This window comes from Anopheles arabiensis, chromosome 3 (assembly GCF_016920715.1).
Source record: "Anopheles arabiensis isolate DONGOLA chromosome 3, AaraD3, whole genome shotgun sequence".
NCBI classification, from domain to species: domain Eukaryota; kingdom Metazoa; phylum Arthropoda; class Insecta; order Diptera; family Culicidae; genus Anopheles; species Anopheles arabiensis.
The window spans coordinates 17,750,730-17,772,895 of record NC_053518.1 but is presented as its reverse complement, the minus strand read 5'-3'; the positions used below and the strand labels follow the sequence as shown (position 1 = coordinate 17,772,895).

At 44.3% G+C, this 22,166-nt stretch overlaps 1 protein-coding gene across 6 annotated transcripts in view; it reads right to left on the bottom strand.

Moving 5' to 3' along the window:
- Positions 1-22,166, bottom strand: part of LOC120903018 (trafficking kinesin-binding protein milt) — an 89,055-nt gene that overhangs the window by 41,949 nt on the left and 24,940 nt on the right. Inside the window, exons 1-2 of one of the 6 annotated variants that reach the window (XM_040312189.1) lie at positions 15,359-15,411; positions 3,976-5,347 (exon numbers count right to left, since the gene is read on the bottom strand). The exons of 4 other annotated variants lie outside the window; for them this stretch is intronic. In XM_040312189.1, the coding sequence (XP_040168123.1) occupies positions 3,976-4,993 (1,018 nt within the window). In that variant the 5' untranslated portion in view covers positions 4,994-5,347; positions 15,359-15,411. Of the gene's footprint in view, positions 1-3,975; positions 5,348-15,214; positions 15,412-22,166 lie in introns of those variants that run through there. One more of the 6 variants, XM_040312190.1, reaches the window with a different exon arrangement.

Below are 22,166 nucleotides of genomic sequence, written 5' to 3'. Positions count from 1 at the left end.
ATTCGAAGCGATTTACATAAGCGGCACACAAACTACGCTATCCAAGGCTAGGATTACCTTGGGACAAAGGTTCCCAGCTCGGAAATATGTCCGATCGATGACAGGGGGTTCCTATTTTTAATGCCTCCTTAACACGGTATCAATCGCTTGGATAAAGCAAGAGAAGCAATTCCCGGGGGTGGCGGTGGGGCCTTATCACAGCGGAAATTAATTTTTGCTGCTCAAAAGAAAGACATAAAGCAAGAGTTCTAATTGCTAGACGATAATTTAACTGGGTTCCTGTTCCTATCGCAGATAATTTGTACGGCTCTTCAACCCAGGGCTTAAAATGTATCTCAAGAGCTTAATTCGCTTGAAGAAGCTCCACTAACCCTAGACTGATAGTTCCGTGCTGCTGTGCTCTACACCAATTAATTACAAAAGGCAAATGAAAATCCAATAAACAGTAAAACGCATTATCGGTTCCCATTTACACTGCTGCTGCGCTGTTCCGGCACACTTGACGCGTACAATTTTGCATTTGCGAATAAAAACAACAACAAAAAACATCACGTGAAAGCCATAAAAAAGCAATGCAATTTTGCGATCCATAAAATCGCACAGTATCGCAGCGAGGTTCGTTGGTTTCGCTTTATGTGTGTGTATCTGTTTGTGTTGTTTAAAAGATGGCAGGAAATATGCACATTTCAAACGAGACAGGAAAAAAAAGAAATGAAAAATTGCCACAGCGGAAAAAAAGCCGACTTAATGGAATCATATGGGAAAAGCTCAGCGAGTAGCTAACTGCACCAAAACCAAAAGCCAAAATTTCTTACTTCTCCCTCAATATTGGTGCCAACGACAGAGCTGAGAGCTCTGAAGTAAGTTTACTTTTAGAAAATGAATTCATTATTTCATGCCAGGCCCGGATGGTGATAGAAGAGTGAAGTTGGAATTTGATTTAACGGAAAGGATAGAAAAAAAAACCTTTAACCGGCGGCAGAAAGTGAAAAGGGTTTTGGAATTGAACGGTAGTTTTTCTTTATGTGTCTATTACACTTCCACTTTCTTGTTACAGTTTGCTTCCGCCACAAGGCCACAAGGCCAAGCGCATTGGTGAGAGAATTGGAAATTGGGTAAATACGAATAATTTAAAGCTTGTACGGCGAGCCAGGGTTTGAAAAATAGTAGACGAAATGAGCCAAAGCAATGTATGGGTTCACTATTTCTACGCCCATTCAAAAGTCAACACAAAACACACATCCGTTTAATTAAGAGAAACAAATTCATTAGCAAAAACGTGCATTCGTTCATCGTAAAAGGGCGGCTGAATCGCGGGAGAGGTATAGGGCCTCCGGACATGATTAGATCTCCATGGGGGAAGTCACGATTTTCTAGATAACATTATCTAATCCTCTTCACCTTTACCGGGAGCCGAGGGATGGAATGATCATCACTTATTAACATAGGGCAACACACACAGCATCACATCATAGTGAGCACTCTTTCTCAAAACATGATCAAGGAAGAAGAAAGTACACAAACCGGTACGTGGAGTGTGTTGATCATTTGACAAATTAGAAGCTCTTTGGTCCTTTGCAATAAGACGCTAATGACGATCGTAATCGGAAGACACCGCAACAGGTATCGCGCACTCTACGACCATATCGCTACTCCTTTATCTAATAGGCATCATGGATAGGAATTACTTTGCATCGAAGATATTCAAATTGATTTACCCTGAAACCCATGAAACATTATCGGCAGCTAGTCATACGAGCAAAAGATCGTGCAAGTGAAAGGACACAAAACCTTTGCCACCGTATAAACTAACCAACCATCGTAGAAGATAGATGTTTACGGGATCCGACTGGTCAATGGTTTGCCAAATCTTGTCCACACTTTTAACGATTTGCACACACAAACACACACGGTCACACGACCGATAAGACGGCTAGAGGGTCTTGTTTGCACACAAAGTGTTTGAGCTGCGTGCTGCACGAAAGCGTACGTGCAGGAACGTATCGACCGTAAGTCTGGCTGTAGCTTTCGTTTGAAGTAGCCACCGTGCGGGGACGGATGGATAGGTGTGATGCATGGTACACACGGAAGCATTCCCACATTTGGCACAGCGCCGATAAAAATGCTAGCCCCCCTGCTTGCAACGCACGACATTCGTCATGTTTTGACAGCTTCGCAGAAGAAAGATATTACGCAAACGGGACCGGTTTTAATCCCAATCCCCTGTTGTGTGTTCATGCTCCCTTCCGAGGCAAGCCCCGTCTGTTCTTTCGCATTGCGAATAATCACCCGAAAGGAGTGGCCACTGGACACTTCTTCAAGCGGGAAGACAAAAAGGAACGTCGTCTTCGTCGTCATTACCAAATGAAAAGGTCCCCAGCTACCAAGAAACACCTTTCTCTTTGCTGCCTGAAAGTGAAATGATTGCTGGATGATGCATTTTGATGGATGTCAATCAACCAGATTTCGTTGTACGTCCTCCTGCCGGCCGTGATAACAGAAAAAGGTTAGAGATGAAGGGTAGATGAGATGTTATCAATGGTCTAGTGAGATTTGATTGCAGGTGTTGCAGCTAATTCTAGGATGGAAAGACGCTACTCTAATATTGCAAGCTGTGATCTAGCCATTTTAACCATACTAGTCCACAGCACATCCATTTACAGTGACCAATTATTTAGTTTTCTCACCATTTCCCACAAAAGCGGGAAGGTGCGGCTGGACAACTTTCGCCGACACTAGATAAAAATATTGATATAGAGCCGTGCGGTGGATTGTGTCGGTTTTCCTTCTATAGCCACAGGGAGGGCTGCAGAAATTATGTCAATATACTAACGCTATCGATGACACGATGTGAAGCTGTGCGACGAGGCTGAAAAGTCGCTAACTAATGATAGCCTTCCCAGAAGGCCTGATGGACACAGCTTCATCGACGTTGGTGCTAGAGCAAGAGCAGTAGCAGCAAAATGGGCGTTTCTATTTTTGCAAAGCTGCAGATATCAGCCCAGAAGCACTTTCGATTTTTTGACACCGCACGTAATTCCATTGTACATGCTATGGTACTCTGTTTTCTGTTTGCATTTTTAATGGCATGTTGCAAAATTTGATCGCAACAAAAATGTAGATCGCATGCTCTAACGATACGATCACCAGGGCTGAAATACAAACTACCAAGTTTTCGTGCAGATAAACCTTCCGAAAATGTCGTTTATGCAAACAAATTCCACAAACGTTGGACAACATCATCTACATTAATTTACCAAAATCTATGATTGGAACTTCAGAACCGAATAATACTCTAATTTCAGATCTTACTTACTGCTATAAGGCCTTTGTAATAAGTCCTGTAAATAGGTCACCACATCATAGGATTACTCACCTGAAAGAGAGAAAAGAATGTAGGGTTAAATACATTTTATAACGTGCAAATATTGATTAACAGTGTAGAATTCATACAGCATTTGGAACTATAGACTTGAGAGCACTTGAGAGCTTTAATCATGAATTTAGAATTAATTATCTGAAGCTTTTCATCGCAAGCCTAATTAAACCACTCACTAGACAACATGACACATTTAATCCAACATAAATAATGCAATCAGGCAAGTACAATCTATGGCACTGGGCCAAACAAACACGATCTGATTAATAGTAACCTAGACCTCACGTTTGCTACGGCTCTTCTCCTAAAATGCCAAACAATCTAGGTTACAAGAAGTCGAAAAGACAAAAAAACAGGAAGAAATGACACCACACAACCACAACACTTTCAATGCATCGAGGTTGACACTGCAGTTCCCGACCCTCTTCTCCTCCGACACGTTTGCAACAATTGCATAAAAAAGAACACGACGCATGACAGTGGTTAAGCAAGATCAAGTATCATTACGTGTCGGCCAGGGTCTTGCGAACATAATTAGCACCGTTTAAGCCTCTGATGTGACACTGCCGTCGTCGTCTTCGCTGCGATTGACCTACCTTTCTCACCTCCCGTTGCACCGGGCGAGTTGCTGTGTACCACTTTCAGGTAGGGCAGCCCGTTGGTTCCTCGCGCCACATAGTACGGATAGTCGGGATACTCTCCCGACAGGCTGCGCTTGTCCTCTTCGTCGATAAAAACGGACGGATCGGGATGGATCCGGTCGGTGTTGCTTTTCGCCAACGATTCCAAGCTAACACCGTACAGCGCCTTCACCAGGGGCGTTTCTATTGATTCGCACGATCGCTGAAGATCGGGCACGCTGCCACCCAGCCGTTCGCGCATTCTTCGCATCCGATCGGATGCTTCCAGCTCCAGTTCCAAAAAGCTCGGTGGCTCTTGTTCGCTCTCCTCCACGCTGCCGCTGCTGCTGTGAAAGAGCGCCCTTGCTCGACCCAAGGAGGATCTTCTTCTCGTAGCATCTGCCGACGGCGGTACCGCCTCACCTTCCGAGGCACCGCTGGTGATGACGGTGGCATTGCTACCACTTTCCTCGCTAATACTTCTTAAGTAGTTTGAACTATCGTTTAAGGATGGCGGCACGTTGCAAAATACTGGCGTCTGGTTCGACTCGTTGTACTGTAGGAAGCGCCGCAGCTGGCGGAACTGGAAATGCTTGCTCTGCAGGTGCCGCTCGAGCACGGTGAACGTGTTCTGGAACCCTCGGCTCGAATCGCTCGGCCGGCTGGAGATGGACGCCGGTTCCGTCGCCTCGTCTGCCAGCAGGCCACCCTGGTATTCATCGGCACTAGCGGCACCGATCAGCGAAGAGAGCGAGCTGGCCCGTCCGACCCCAGACGCTCGCGATCTAGCATCTCCGGGCCGCAGTGGCGTACTGTTTACAAACCCATTACCACTCTGTCCGCCAACGTCTGCCAGCGGTTCACTGCTGAACAGCTTCCGGTAAACTTCATCCTCATCGGCTGTTGCATTTCGGACGGCAAAGGCTGCGGCGGATACACTTTCGCGAATCACACTCGAATCGGTAGTGTCGACTACCGGAGGCACTGTAGACATTATTGCTGCAGGACTGGGACACACTTCCGAACGCTTGACGGATCACATTCTTCCAGAGCGAAGCACGTCGTTACCAACCAACAGCCAACCACTCTAGGTCGAATCTCGTGACCAACTAACTGTGTGCGCGCGCACCAGGACCAGGACACGTCTTGCACTTTTGATCACTTGTGCACAATAATAATTATAGCTGCCGCCGGGTCACTTCCCTCCATGGACGCACACACACACACACGCACACAATCACTCTTCAAGCCGCTTTTCCGACCATCCACTGCACATTCTCTGTGGAGTCACACACTATTGGCGATCGAAACTGGTTCCCTTCTGCTGTGGCGTGTGGATGTAATTTCCCTTTTTTCGTTGGTGGGGAGGAAATAAAAAAAAAACACTCTTTTGTTAGGAACAGTGCCCGGTCGTGCTGTGCGATTCACAGATGGCATTCGGACACAGAAGACAACAGCAGCAGTAGCAACAGCAGCAGCAGCAGGTTCGAACATGAAGAACTACAATCTTTTGCACCACAAAAAAGCATACATAGACAGGAGCTGGAATGATCCCTGCATTGGATCACTTGTTTACGTTGTTCACTTTCGTTGCATGAAATAACATCTCCAGAAGTGGAAAAAGCAACTCTGCCTTTTCGCATAATAATAAACGCACAATACCATATCCGATGAGCTGTAAAAAGGGCTCAATGGAAATCGGAAACCTTTCTGTGGTTGTTTCAGTATGGTTTCCTAGTCTTGAAGCACACTTGAGGAGTTTTACAAAAAGGGAATCGAATGAAATTTAATCCCAGGTTAAATGTCACGTGCCGCCTGATCTGTTACAAGCCCGGCACAACTGACATGCGGACGCATCGACGAAATATCGCCATCGAAATGAATAATGCAGCTGCAGACGGGGGTTTTCACCATTATTGGTCCGAATCGACAAAACAAGAACATGGTGGAGCATTACAACGTGAAATACTACGGTGCAAGAATGCGAATGTTGGTGCGTACGTGCCGAACGGCATGGCGCAGCAGCAGGTACTACACTACACTCTTTTGGAGGGAAAATTGCCGGACATTTGGTTTATCAGGCGAAACAAGAATGAAGCAACAAGGTGAACCAGTAAAGTGCATTTTTTGCGATTGATTACCTCGTTATCAAGGAAATTATAGTCTCGGTTGTTTGTCTGAAATTACCTTTTGGTTTTGTTGTTGCAAATAACCGATGTATTCTGGGGACTTAAAGTCCAGTGAGTCCAGATGAAAAAAAGGTTCTTTTAACATATTTTTAATTCAAAAGAGTGGTAATTTCTAAATTTAGGGAGTGCTAACACTATTTTCTGTTTCGGCTTGACTAACTGTTTATTAGACAACTTTCCAATAAGTATATGATCCTTTTCCATTCAGATAAAACACCATCTTTTATGATTTCCATTAGTGACCATATGTCATGTCGGCTTCTATCAAAAACGACACTTAATTATAGTTACTCGGTCACACACCTAAATTGTGTTTGCATATTGATAACCTGATCCATCGTATATCAATTTTTTCCATCGAGAGCCCTAACATAATCGCGTCACAGATAGCAACTGAGCAGAACCGATCATCTGTCGTCCCCCACTTATTTTTGGGGGAGAAAAGCTGGGTGGTTTAATACAAATCGACCCCGTCTGTGTTGTTGGGAGGAAAACACTGCTGTCATCCATATCTGATGCTATGTGGTTCGATACAGTTTTTTTTCGGTAGAAACTTGACCACCTGCCATCACCCGAATGGTCCCGTTAATGGGGGTATCCGTCGTGCTTTAATCGATGTCATTAGCGACGACGCAGTGAGCATGAAATGAAAAGTTTCCACCAAACTGCTTCGAAATACATGGGAAGGTTTCTTTTTTGTTGTAAGCGTGTATCCCTCTCGTGTGTATCCACCCTCGTAAGATGTGTGCCGCTTACGGTAGGGCCACCCCGGCTGTGATTGTCTTGCAAGTAGGTTACAAAAGAAGGTCGATTAAAAGGAACACTGTCTGACCCAACAATATTGATTTCAAATGAATAATAAGTTAAAAGTTTCTTTACATTTTCACTTGTACGTTGACAGTAAAATAAGTTCATTGATAGTGGAAAACAGTTCCAATATTCTCCTTTGAGATAACCACAGCAAGAAACGGTGCACAGCAACGGAAGGGCTATCGATTACATTGTGAGCAGCATTTACTCCAATAAAGTTGTATTTCTTCCATTCGATACGGCTCGGAAAACAACACAACGACGAAGCCTAGGAGGAGATTAGGTAGCGAAATTAATCGTCAGCAATAAAAGGCGATTAAACTGTGACCAATTGTGTGCCGATTGACGGGCGGTTTTGCTCCTTCTACTCAGCTCTAATTTGCATGCTTTGGCGTGAATTGGCTTGTACTAGTAGATCATTCGAACTCAACGCTCGGCAGTATCAAAGTCATCCGGCAGGAGCATTGGCAAAGAAGTTGTGAGAAGTTACACCCACCGGTGAGCTTGTAATTACATCCCCCCAACTGACCGACGACTCAAGCAAGTGTGTTCACCTTTAGATCGTGTTACCGGCCGCTTGTTCGCAAATCTTTGCTAAGCGAAGAAAATCGATACTGGACGGACTGGGTTTTCCATATTTTTTTCCTTGGGCTCACTTCAACACTGCGTGATATACCACATTCAGGCTGGAAGTGTATATGGTACACTCTTTTTTATCGTGCGTTTGTTGACATTTCAGCGTTCGGGACGGTGAAGCTTTTAGCACAGCGAGTAGAGGCAAGAAACATGCCTGAGGGATTTGGGTTAGCTAAACAATCTCAAAGTAAAGCTCGCTCACTCATATAGAAGTTGGGACACACCTCAGAAAGTGTCATTGATCCTGGCGCGTCCTTTCGATCCAATTTATCACGTCCTTGGCGTGTTGGGATACTCACGATGGAAGGATATATGCACCGCGTGGCACCATTTTGTGAGGGGATGTAATCATAACAGGAACCACCAACAAAGTCGATATCATTTTAGGTTAATAGCGAAAGGTTTGGGGGATAAAAGTAACAGACCAATTTGTCCTAACTCATCATGGAATCATTTGTTATTTCTTTCACAAAACAAACCCGCATTTCCCTTTCTATTTATTGGAGATCGATTGCTACGCGAAAGGAAACTGTTAGAACATTTTGGAAGGTTCGTAAAATGTTTGCCCAACATAAACCATTAACAATCACGTGTCTTTTCCCCTCGATGGCTTAACTAGATCAGCGAATGTAACGCACTCCCTCTCCTTAGGAAAGCGTTTAACGCTACTATTTTCTACTGCATCACCACGATACGCTTTCAAAATGCATTTCAATCAGGCCCTGTTGGTTAACATGACACTCGCGTTGGGTGGTTGGCTGTGGCGACAAAAACGAAAACGTTCAAGCTAAAATGGAAAATAGTTTGATTTTCTCTTACAACCTGACCACTCTCCAAATGAGACGAAGCACATATTTATGGTATCAATTAAATGAGAGTTTTTTACCACAAGAATCCAACCCCTGATTCGTGGCTAAATGGACGTTTTGTTGCAGGAAGAAGAGGTATAGCAAATACTGCCGTGGATGCAACGACATTTACTATTCCGCTAATACCGTGCTTAAAGCACACTTTAGCATTATCTTATCACTGGCCTGCCCTATCATTAATCCATCCAATATCTGTCATCGTACCAATAAAAGTTGCCTGCCTTCCTACGCCCAGTTTTCGCCGGAGTGGTAAAATGCGAGCATGAGCGTATTATTGTGGCCACTAAAAAATCCCCATAACTTCCCCGATCGATGCGCTTTTCATCGTGCAAATTGCATCGTGATGGTGTGATCGATCGTCCGGGCATGTGCATGACTATGCAAAGAATCTGGGTCAGTTTAGAGAGGACCCCAGTCATCACGGGATGCCACACAACAATTCCAATAGCTTTTCTTCCCTAATTAAGACTTAATTGCCAGAGAGCTGACGGAGCTCCGACAGCGCAGCGACGCTGAATACGCAACACGAGAAACAGGCGCATTTTTAGGCAAATTTAATGCGCATTTCGGGTGGAGATTTTTATGATCCGGTAATGCAACGATCGAACCGATCCGTTCCGCAATCACTCACTGCAATCGTTGTGTAGAAAAAAAGAAGGAAACACATCGAAATACGATCACGGAATGATGAATGTACATAAAAGGCTTGATAGATTTGGCGTAGTTGCGCATAGAAAACGCACCCCGCGCAACATGCGGGGCCGTGCCGCCGGCCAACGATATTGATAGCCAACGATACGCGTCCACGATCATCTCGAGCAGCGTCGTACGAGGAAGCTACAATTAGCCGCGTTATTATCAGTGGACGCGCTTTTGAAACTATTCCTGCTCCAGTGGAGGCTGAATACACACACGCAACGCTATCATGGTGGCAATCATTTAACACACTCTAAACGTTTGAGAGAGTCTTTCGATTGAGGTGTTTCTGTGTTTCGTACCTTCGTTTCGTACTCTTTCTTACCTACTTTACGGAAGCATAAATGCAATCTACAACACCTACCACAAAAAGAAACCACAACCGAAGATGCACGCGCAACATGAAACTGCATGTGATGATCATCCGTATGCAAGCGTGTGTGGGCAGCAGTTAGTCAGGAGTAGAGACTTTTTTGGAACATTCAACATTCTGCGGGGACAGCTCCCGGTAGGTAAATTGATCGCATATGTGACGGAATGCACCACAAAATGCCGATTGACCATTTACCCGGGATGAGCGTGCTGTAGTTTATGTTTCATGCAACTGTCACTGTCGTATGTTGAACTAATTTTAAAACGACAGTACAGTAAGCTGACAGGTTACCATTTAATCTGGATCATTTCTTTCTGCCTTTGTGTGTATGTCTGACGTTAAACCGCAGCGTGATTTACGATGAATGCACGGCTGTGCAGTTCGTCCGAGATGATCGTTGCGATCACACGGTCACGGATTATGTGGTCACTTGTTGCGCCACCTACACACAGCACCACCACGAGCTCATTAGCTCGCACCGTGGACTTTATTGGGGGTGCAGTTTTTGTTATAGGCTTTATGGTTTGGTAAGCTGATATGGGTTTTAATGCATACTATATAGATGCAGAGATAGAAGAGTTTTTTCATAGCAGCCTTCCGATGATATTGGTAATATTGAAGCCAACTTCATTGCTGCTATGACGATGTTCGACGCATTTGATAAGCATTAAATAACAATTCATCTGCAACCCTGATCTACGTAAACATCGTTCAAACTGACTCCGTCTATTCTCGGACGATCAGTACCAACGGAAGCTCTCTATCGAATTCCAGACATACGTTCGGTGGTATTTCCTAAAATAGCATCACAGCTTCCATTTCATCCAATCCCAAGGGATGCTATCCTCTCCCATTGAAGGTTTTGTGTAAACATTATCTGGAGATAATCACAAGCATATGAGTACCGACTCTCTGAATTCTTCACTTGGTCTTGGCATGAGTAAAATATTCTCACCTTCTAAAGCGTTTCCCTTTGCGTTACGTCAGAACCCTCAAGATCTTCATGAAGAGTACTTTGTTTAGGACTCAGCATCTTCCGAGACGTTGTCTATTTGTACACAGCAAACGAGAACAAACAAATGGAAGGAAAAGAGCGTCCCCGAGCTCATATCTCCAAAACCATAGCTAAAAATGTCCAAACATTCAGTGCAAACATTTACCTCCAGGAAGCCTAACTTCCGCTTTTGGAACCATTTTGGTTCGCTTTTGGGGGATCATGGTTTCATGTTCCTTCTCAACACCCAGTTCCATAGTTTCAGGGCACGAGGTCATAACTCTGTCGTCAGGTAAAATTGTTCAAGATGTTCATCTTACCAATTCCAATAGCGCCACCCATGACGCCCCTATAATTTCAATTTATAGGTCACAAATGCTGGAACATCATGTCTTTTTGACATAAAGCAGAAGCCTGGACAACTTTAACGGTTATGCTTGATGTTTCACTGACGTCAGGAACATGACCATATACATGCAATTCAACCGACGAAGACGACCATGGCAATGGGAGAGAAACGAAAATGTAAACGCCTCGTAAACACTTCGAAAGCGACCCAAGTCAATAGAATAATAATGCCGGCGACTAATGATCCGGGCCACATTTTTCTTCCGCCTGGAGAAGGTGCAAATTATAAAATCACGAAAATTCATTAACACCCGGTGGCCTGGATGATGGTTTGGTTTGACATCTCTCGCAAGATGTGCATGGCGATTCGAAAGCCCTTTTCAAGGCACGGAAGGAAAGGGTCAACTTGTAATGAAAAAAACAATGATGATTTTACTAATACCTAAGGCAAGGGAGAACACACCAGCGGACTCCAAAAAAAAGGGTGTAGTAAAAAAGCTATCAAGCAATGTGCCGACAATGGCTAACGGTTATGATAATGGGTCTTGTCAAACATGTAATTGACATCATTTCTGTGCAGTTTTACATTCTCTCCAGTACCCATGCTGGTTCGAGATTAAAGGTCTAAGGTGGAACTTCGCTTAACCTTCTATTAAAGTCACCTTCAAAGTCACATCAAAGAAGTGTCGATGAATTAGTTGACACCTTTTTTTAATTTTTAGTCAGGCTGTCTATTAAAATGTATGTCTTGCTTTGTACTCAACATTACCATTTATATAGGCTCTATCAGGTAGGTGAAGATGAAGCAATATTCATACCATGGTATGAATTTTAAATGAAATAAAGCTATAAAGAGAAACCATGCTTATGTGCAATCTTATGCGATGTTCGTAAGATGATGCTGTGTGTTCAATGAGTCAACTAGTTTAATAAAAAAAATTGATGTAAATCTGATTTTGGAGCTTATTTCTAATTTTAACCTCATTGCTCAAAGTATTCAAAATCTTCTTAAATAAAATGAATCAAAATCTTCTTTACATTGATGTCAATAACTACCAAATTATTGTGCCGTTACGTGCGACTAGTTGAAAACAAATATTTTTTTTCCTAGCAAAAACGTGACATCATACACTGCTTGAAAATCACCCTTTTTATTTACACGTAAAGAAAAAAAAGTTATAACAGGTAAACTACACGGGTACTTGTTTTTATCAATGTGTTATTTCACACACTCAAACAGTGTGCAAAATCCAGGGATTAGAAAGATGTCGTGTCACAGGGTGTGGGACTGTTTGTACTCGGAATTTGTTTACTCATCCAACCCCTCATCATTCCCAACACATCACAGCTGATCGTTTTTAAGTGTGCACTTTTGCTGTTTCTTTTTCCACCTCTTCTTCCACGAGTGTAGGCAAGTAACAAGCGTCACCAATTAACTTAACCATGCCACCCGGCAGATCAGTCGCTCCACGTTCAAGGGTGCCTATTATCTTAACCGGTGGCATTACAAAGTCTTCCCTGCTGCCCCTTTCCCACCTCTGTAGCCTCTCCCCAGAGTGATGAAGAGATAGAGTCGTTTTAAACCCGTGATACACCTAATCTTATCGCCACCACACACACACACACGCGGGTTTTGATGATAATGCCGGTACCTTGTGTCTGGAGATAAAAAGAAAACAAGGTTTCGCCTTCAAACCGTATCAACATCACAGAGAAAAACGAGGAAAAAGTAGTACGAGTGCGACCACCGATAAAAATTGTGGAGGGCGGAGGGTGAAAAGGAAATTTGTTTGAGGAACCGAGATTTTCCCTTTTTTCCCCTCATCCACCACAACGCCTCATCAACACCCACAATATCGATACTGTTGGGCCAGTGGCCAACCCCCCTTCAGTGAAAAGATACACACGGAACACGCAAAAAGATGATCGTGTGTTATACTGCATGTTACAGTTTTTTTTTTCATCAAGACCATTAACACCGGCGGCAGGCAGCAGCAATCGAATGCGTTTGACTCCTTTTTCCGCAAGCTAACATCACATGCCATACCCGTACGTTAGTAGTTTTTGTTTTTGCTCGATTGCATCGACCCCAACGCTACACCGTTGGGAGAAGGACGCTTGGCGAGGTGAGTTTGTCGGGTTGGAAAATCACTCCACCTCTCAAGAAAAGCCAAGGCCGTCGTCACTACCCCCCAACGCATGAGTGGTGGTGCTTCAATTTTTTCCCTCTCATCGGTCGGATGCGTTCAACCGACTCCCGCCGATGGAGGCTCCAAATTTCTCTCCATTGGTTTTTCGTCCTCACGGCGTCCGAAAACGGTGTGTGCTCCACACACACACAATTTCCCCGCGCACGCTCCTCAATAGGCGAGGTGGTGATGTTGGCCGGTTACAACCAAAACCAATAGTCACCGCCACCGAAAGAGAGAAAGAGAGAGAGAGATTTGCTCCGTCCACGCGTAATGAAACTGAAAATCCGACAGAAACAACAACAAGCCGAGGAGGCGGGTGGAGCTCCACAATGACGTTTTGGGGAGGGTGCTTCAGTTTCAATGCGCTTTCTACACGGCCGAAAATGGACACAGGCTGACATACGCGACCACTGATACCTGAAGGTGGTGGGTGGTGTCCGCAAAGCCCGCGAATGTTCTCCGGCATCCGATTGCGACCGTAAAAAGGTCGTTCGGTCAGGAAATGGATAACTAACAGCGATGCGTTCGCGACGTCATTGTGAGATTTTGTCCTTGAAAAACTATTGCATCTCCGTAAATTAGAGGCTCGCTCTCTCTCTCTCCTTTTTAGGAGACGATGCAACGATGCAGTTTGTAATGGATGCGATTTTGTGATGCGAAATGAGAAGAGCTTCTGCAGTGTCATTTTCGTTATTAGATTGTAATGCTGCTGCCATTGTTGCTGTTGCTGCTGCTGTTAATACGAAAATCCAGATAGAAATACAGCATCTTGATGACTCCATGCGATTGTTTAATAGCAATTGTGTCGCTCCTTCTATTTCACTTCACAGTTTGGTAACACTTTTCCGACAGAGACACATCCAACCCAAAGGGACACGTAACAGTAAAGCTTTTTCCGTGCTCTCTGCAGAATTGCGCCGTGTTGTTGCTAGGGAGACGCAATCGCGTACACTACACTCCTTTACCGACCTTTCGCGTGCGTCGTCCCGACTGTACGCGGTGAAAAGCGCTACCTCTTTTTTTTTCGACAAACCAACGGATAAAACGAAAACCCATCGAAGTATGCCTCGTTTTTGTTGTTCTTGCTTTCGGTATCGGTGATTTTCACTATCTTTTGTTTTTCACGCTCGCTTTGCACTCACTTTTCACCGGTGTAAAACCAATTTTACCATTCTAATTTTAATTCTAGCGTGCACTTTTGAAACTCTGTTTGCGATTACGTCGGTGCCGGTGTCGCGGTAAGCAGATTTTTCACGCACCGGAAATACACACCGCCACACGAACCGCACGGAAACTAAATGGATGCACCGGGGGAGCGACGACACAACACTGCATCGATCGGTGCACATTTAAGGCTCTTTTAGTAATGATTTTCCATCAATCATATCAGTAATGGCATAAATGCACAAACACACACAGATTATGCGTCGCTAAACCGGCTTTTTCTACCCTCATCAGTGCCCCAAACCAGGGGACAGGAAGAGCGTGTCAAGCCGCCGAGAAAAACGCGCAAGTAAGCACAAAACACCCTTACGGAACCGTGTGTATTCGTAATGCGCACGGCTGTAAAGGAACAGGCCGTCGTTGCCGCGCGTCGGGTTTGCCGAGAATTTCTATAAATACACTACATCATGTACGACCAGGCCACACATGGACCCCGTTGCGTTGGGGTTGTAAGACCGCCGGCGAGACGGCGAGCCCCGTGGTTTTGGGACAGCTGACGGCGGACGGTGCGACAACGCCACCACGCGCTCTTCGCCGTCGCGCGAACGACGGATTCGATTTTGACTCACGCTCTCACTAACCGCGAAATGGACGTCAGCGACGGCTGACTGACCTCAGTGGAGCAGCGCAGTGTACGCGCACGCCGGACGAGAAAAGTGAAGTACTAACACATATTCATACACAAACACGCTACACCAGGGAGGGGACCAGCGCCACTCCGCTTCTTGTAACTAACTCGCTCTGTCAGCATTCTTCTAGCGGAGAGAATTTGACCACCGACAGGCTAGGTCAGAAAATGGATTAATCTGCATGGCACTCGGCAGCAACCCGCGCCCGGATGTTGTATTAGAACGAAGCATTTGTACCACGGAGGATGCACTTACTACAGGCACGCCAAATCGTAATTCAAACGCACACCACACACACACACCACGAGGTTCGTTTGCGAGAGGGAAAAGAAAACAACACGATCGCTCCGAAACGAAAAAAAAGCAAAGTCCTTTCCTGCACCGCGGCTCAAACCTAACCTTAAACAATCCGCACCATTCCGACCGACACACCGTGTACGTGAAAACAAACTAACACTGCGAACAAAAAGGCGCCCGGCTCGAGACGCATTCCAAACGCGCTCCCTCTCTCGCGCCATCGCAGTAGGGCAGGGCTGAGCAAACGGTTTTTGTGGAGCATGAGCATGAGCGATTCAGCAAAGTCCTGCTTTGATTTTGAACAACATGCAACATGTTTTGATGCAATCGACATTTTAGTGAACGTTTCTATTGAAAATTATTATTTGTTGCCTAATATATAAAAAAAAAAACTAAGCAATACGGCAAAGCCGTCCCTACTGAATAAAAAATATAAAAAACAAACTGATATATAAAAAGAGTTGGGAACAAATGTGAAATAATATTTCACTACTTTTGACCGAACACTGTTTCATCTCATGAAATTGGTTTGCAAAAGCGCAGATTATCCAGCGTGAACTGTACAATCAAATTTTAAACCATTTTTTTTTGTACCTTCGTAATAAGCTATTTGCGTTGGGTCGGTATCTTCAAGTCCGTTTCGTATCCTTCTGATGCTTTCTGTAGTCAGTTGTTACGTGAGACTGGGTGACTGGCCCTGCGCCCACGTGGCCGTTTTATTTTGCGTCGGGTTGCCCCCCGGCGTTCAGGCACCCAGTTTCCCGGGATACCCACCCCCCTCCTGGTTCGCCATATGCCACCATCCGCCCAAGGGGTTGGATCTAGCCCGTGTACCCAAGCTAGGATATATGGAGGCACATGTTACCACTCTGCACGACGAGGACGTGTCGGAATAGGAGTTGGATGGGAGAGCCTATGTTATCCCTCGGAGGGCTTCGGATCCCATCCCATTTCAAGATGGCGTGGAGGCGTCCGCCATTAAGGCCGGGATAACGGACTGGCAGACGTAGGCGCGAGACCGTGAGCGGTTTCGGACACTCCTGAGGCAGGCCAAGACCGCAAAGCGGTTGTAGCGCCGGATAAGTAAGTAAGTAAAGCTATTTGTTTACTCTAATTGGTAGCTAAAATTTAAGCAACTTGTACTTGTAAACTTGTACTTAATTTTGGCTTGTAAAATGTATATGAAAAGTTTATTATGGGATGTTAATCAATTTGACATGTGAGGTTTATGGAATTTTCAAATATTAAAAAAAAGTCGTATTATTTTGTTCATTGCTATTAAATGAGTTTATTTTGTGCAACATATATCAGAACGATATTCAAATAAAGAACGAAACTTGGATACGAAACAACAAAATTTATTTTTAAATTATTTTAAATTGTTAAAGCTTTTTAACAAATGAATACGTTATTTAAAATATCAATTTGTGTAAAAATTGAAGATAGAAACTGATATATATTTAGCTATTTTCCAATATACGCTATTGTACGGAACCGAGCATAGCAGCATATCTCAAGTTTTCGCGTTTAGTGAATTCTTAAAGGAAAAGTGTTTGTGTTATCGATTAAACGATTAAACAATATCGAAACATTGTTAAATTTAATAATTTTAAAGAAACTAGGTAGCTTTGGCGCAAATTTTATGAAATATACCTTTCCGAAGTTTGAGAAATTCAATAAGAACATAACATACTTCAAAACATAAAAATATTCTCAAAAAATATAAGAAATTTGAAAAATTCAACTTGATGCGCTGCCTGTTAATAAAGTATTGTAACGAACATATAAAAAAAATATCCTATTCAAATCCAGGTTCAATTCACACGTACGTTGAAGTCACATCGAGTTGCTCACCCCTGCCATGGAGTGTTTCTCTCAAATTCTCCGTCTTTTACATTCCACCACTCATACGGCGTGGTTCAGCTCCACCAACACACAGCGTGTTCGCTTCTCTCGATCGCTCCGTGTTCACGCACATCCTGCTAGCTCTATGGTACACATGACGAGGCATACTCCCCCTTGGTAGCCAAAGTGTTAAACGGTCGCACAAACCCGATAGGAACCGATAGAAAGGCCGATCGGTTAGGCACTGATACCAACGCAAACACATGCCCCGTTTGTGGCTCTCTCTCGAGAAACGTGTTTTTTCTCGCCGTTTGCTTTTTTCCACTTCCAGAACCGAGAGCAAAGTACCAAAACCAGCTGACTCAACATAGAGCAAAAGCGAGAATGGGTTGATTTGATACAGCATATCGAGCGAGAATGTCACCGTACGTGAACGGTGAACATGTGATTCAACCGTCACCGGCTTCAGCGCGGAATGAATCGTGAAGGAGAGAATGCAAATTAACTGTGACAATTTTGTTCGCGTAGTGCTGCGAACAATTTTGCGCAACGACAATGCAAACACCACGTGGGAAAAAGGGTCACAATTCGTGCGTGTGTGTGTGTGTGTGTGTTTTAAATTCTAGTTCAAACTAAACGGTTCTATCGGCTACTGTAAACAGAGAGATATCGAGAGAGCCATTTAGAATGAAAGAGAGAATACCAGCTCTCGAAAATGTTAAGCACCTCCCCATACATATTCCACCAACATTAACTCACCCCTTATCAATAAGGAGGGGTTGATGATCTCACTGACACAGCTTTGCGCGTTACATTCCGTCACTTCTTTCGGGAGAACAAAAAGATTATAGAAACGCTAACGCTCCTTTTCGAATCACTCCCAAGTGGACTGTTTCGGTCTCTGTTTGCATCCCTGTTACTAGGGAATTGCTAGCCCTAGTGTCTAGACAACTTCGATCGCATTTTCTGTAGATTGATTAACTCGTGGGCAATCCACTAGGTGGAATGAACGCACCAGCACGTGATTCCATGCGGTAACTCTCCGGTCGATTACTGTTGTGGGTAAGCTTTTGAATAAAACTAATAGAAAACCGGTCCCAAGAACGCCACAGAATGACGGTACCACCAAATCCCAGCATTGGGTGAAGTGTGGATTTTTCTGTAGACCATGGAGAGGTGCATGCCCACGGGCTGGGGCTTCAAGGTATTTGGAAACACACAGGAAAACCTCCTGCAGTGTGCTATTCGAAAAAATAACCCCCAATACGTGCCAAAGCCAAATTTGGACTGGAAGCAGTAAAGAAAACCTTGAACATTGCTTGGAAAGAATTTGGCATCGGCACAATTGCATTCGAATAGGTTTGTTTACTGATCTGCAGCACAGACTCACTCCACCTTAGAAACAATGGAAATAGTTCAAGGAGATGGTGGTTTTGAGCGTTTTCCATAATGTTGGAAAGGCAGACTTTATTGAAAGCCAGGTTTGGACTTTTTGGTAATGCACTTCTTGGTCAGACTGGTCAGTTTCTGCTCCTGACTAAAGTTCTTCAAAGACTCCATTCTTCACCTCCTACAAAACGGGTTCTCGATCTGTCGCCGTTTAATGTCAAGCTAGCTTGACACAGACAAACACACACTACCGTAACCTCATTGCCGGAACCAATACCGAGGTGGAGAGGCCAGAAAACGGTGAATTTATGATTTAATGTTTCCTCACGCCACTAAACCGCCACCAGGTGAATGATGGGCAGGTATTGGACACACGGAGGGTTAAACGACACCGGAACGAAGAGGAGGACAGGGAATGTAACTTCAATAGACACTGTGTCATCGTTCCAACGTACCCACCGGGCGTGTGTGTGTGTGCTTCGTGTGGAGGAGAGCTCGCCAGGCGATGATGTGTTCAGCATTTAAATTTCTTTCAACTCACTCGAAACTCTTACTCTTTGCTCGCTTGCTTGCTGCACTGACGAGAGACCTTCGACCAGTATCAGGCGAACCATTAGTCATTTACACAGAAAGTGTGCGCGAGGGGGAAGTTAAGCAGCGACAACACACAAACAGACAAAAATCCCTTTCTGAAATAACCGGTCCTCGGGCCAGATCTCGGTGGAATTCTCGGTGGCGGCGCAATGGTTCAGAGATTCATAAATGTGCATCGAACAACAACTTAATCGGATCACCGGTGAAACAGCGGTGATTCATACCCGCCGGCAAAAGTCCGTTGCGGACGGATTGGTTTGTCGGCTTTTTTGTTTGTTTTGCTGGAGTTTCGCGCAATGCATCAGTAGTATCGCGCCCGAAGCCTGCAAGAACCTGCAGTCTACTGCAGGCCGGCTTCTTTTCCAACTCATTCTTTGCGTCTGTTTTTTTCCCCGGCACGAATGCGGAATAATAATTCCTCCGGGGAAGGAGAACACACATTGCATATCTCATTAAACATGCATTGTTTTGCAGCATAGCTTACGCCCTTAAGTTATGTTCCTGCTACAACTTGTGGAGGTTGTTCTTCCACCCTATCCATTCTAATTCTAACGGAGAGTTGCAGTAAGTGCTCGATGGAACGCGTGAACAAAATGCCATTTTCAACAGATCGTCTAAAGAGCATTGCTTGAAAACGTTCCCATTATGCATTATGGTGCGGAGGTATATTGTGGGTTTGTTATGATATGCACATACCGATCTTGATGTTGCTTGCAAAAATGGGTGCGTTCTTAAGCTGTTTTGACAAAAAAGAGATCACAACATCTATGGGATCTGTTTCGCGCCATTTATCTCTCTGCCAACCTGATGGACTGGAATGCCATTTGGAACGAGGTGGAACGAAATCGTTTAAAAAAATGTAGAACAGTTCTGCCCACTCTTCTAGCATTTCACTCCCATTACCTTTACAAACATTCTCTTTTATGGACACAGCCTAAAAGTATACGTGTAAACACATTCCACTTTATGGGCTGCTAGTGCACGATGTGGCGTGAAGATATAAAAAACAACACCACCGTTCTTTGCCACACTTCATGGTCCACTCCTAATTTCGCCTGCTCCACGTGTCCCGGTTTCGTGCAGTATTAGGGGGAGGCACAAAATTGCACCAGGAACGCAAAAATGCAATCCATAACGGTGTGCAATGGTCAAGGGCTTCGGGCTACGGCTTTCCAGGTGTGCGCGCAAGTGGTTTGGCCACGGCACAAAAAGTGGAAAATCAAGTGCAGCATGAAAACACGAACAGGTACGGAGGTGGTGTGCGGCAGGCAGTTGCTGCAGACACCGGGGGCAAGTGTAGACCGATCGATCAACAGGTTTCGTGCAGCAGCAAAAGGCTGAGAAGATCGTTCTCTTCGGTCTGCGCATGATGATGATGGTGATGATAGGAATATAGGAGTTCGTTATTCGTTTTTCTGCAACTGATAGTATGTATCGAAGAAGAGAGAGCGAGAGGAGGGAATATCATATCCACACCTCGATGTAGAACATCTAACGGAGGTGAGAAAAACAATTTGCAGCAGCAAACAATCTCTTAAAAAACGGTTTTTTCTTCGCTAATGATAACGCAAAAATTACCGCGGCTTCGTAATTGGCACTAGGAACTTTTGCCATTAACATGAATTATTGGCTAGCAAGGAGTGATATTATGACGGATATGTGCTGCTGGCTGAAAGAAACCTTCCAAACATTGGAACAAATCTTCTAAACCAGGAGAGAATTCAATCAAATTGTTAAGAGTGGATCTCAAGATTCAATAAAATAAATGCAAATTATTTAATATGCACAATAAAATACAAATTTCCTCGTTTTACCACTGATTCAAGACCTCAATGCGCTCCGAGCGACACCCAGCTGTTTTCGTATCACTGCGTCCATATTCGGTTTTTTAGCAAAGGAACGCTTTTAAGGTCGAAATGCATACCTCAAGTGCGATCGTGCTTGAAACGCAAAAATTGGCAAAAATAGACAACGAGTCCAACAAAACAAACCAGCACCCCGAACCACACAAACCAATAGCTCACCGTGCTCGATCGTGCGTCCGCCTGTCGGTCTGTCAGTCAGTCAGCGTAGAAAAATTGCATGGCGGGCCCCATGGACAACGCACCAGAACTGCCCTACCAGCGTCGTTCCGAGCTCCGAACTCAATGGTGTTGATTTTTCGCTATATTTAAGGCTTCGCATTTGCTTCAATTTGTTTGCGAGTTTGCTGTTGCAAACCTTCACAGTGGGTAGCGTTTGTTGCGAATGTTAAATAACATCGATCGTGTAGAGTTGTTGAGAGCTGGCAGGCTGGTGGAATGGAGGCAGCACTAATGCTCAAATATTCAAAGACACGTCGCACTTTTTGCCATTTTTTTTTTTGGCCAACGCCCGAACGCAAAGTCATGTGCCGATTTGGCAGCTGTGTTGTGCGTTATGTGTCATGGAGAGGATAGAGACGATGATCGCATCTTGTGATCGCGCAGCAAAGAGATGACACACAAAGAAATCACTTCTTTGTGAGCAACTACCCATGAAACCACAATGAGGTTAAAGGTATTGGGTAAAAAAATAGAATCAATTTATGATAAATTAATTTGAAGGTGATTTATGGTTGTAAAATGAAACAATAACAAATTCAAATATTTAATTAATCCCTTCAAATCGCCCTTTTATACTACATTGTTTGCCCTAAAAAAAGTCAACACTTAAACGTAAATCTTTCTTTAGTTAACCTTCCCAGACTGCTGTCAATACACAACCGTTAATCACATCTTTTAACCCATTTTAGCCTCATGTTTAATGCAGGTGTCCAACAGAAACGCACTCACAATAGCATTGCTTTACCAAGGTATGCGCCGTTTTACAAACATTCAGTGCCCAGTACCAACGACAATCATAATTGGCATCGAAAAATGGTATCCAATTAGATACTGCGTCGATATCGAAACTGAAAAAAATCCCCCCAAAAAAAAGCTAAGCGTGGAGAAACATTGTGCAATAATCGTCAAACAGTGTGAGCCAAAAAGGGAGGCAATTGGCTGGTGGTGTACTTTTTCGAACCTATCTTTTCAACGCAGAGATAAGTTTCGCGAGATTA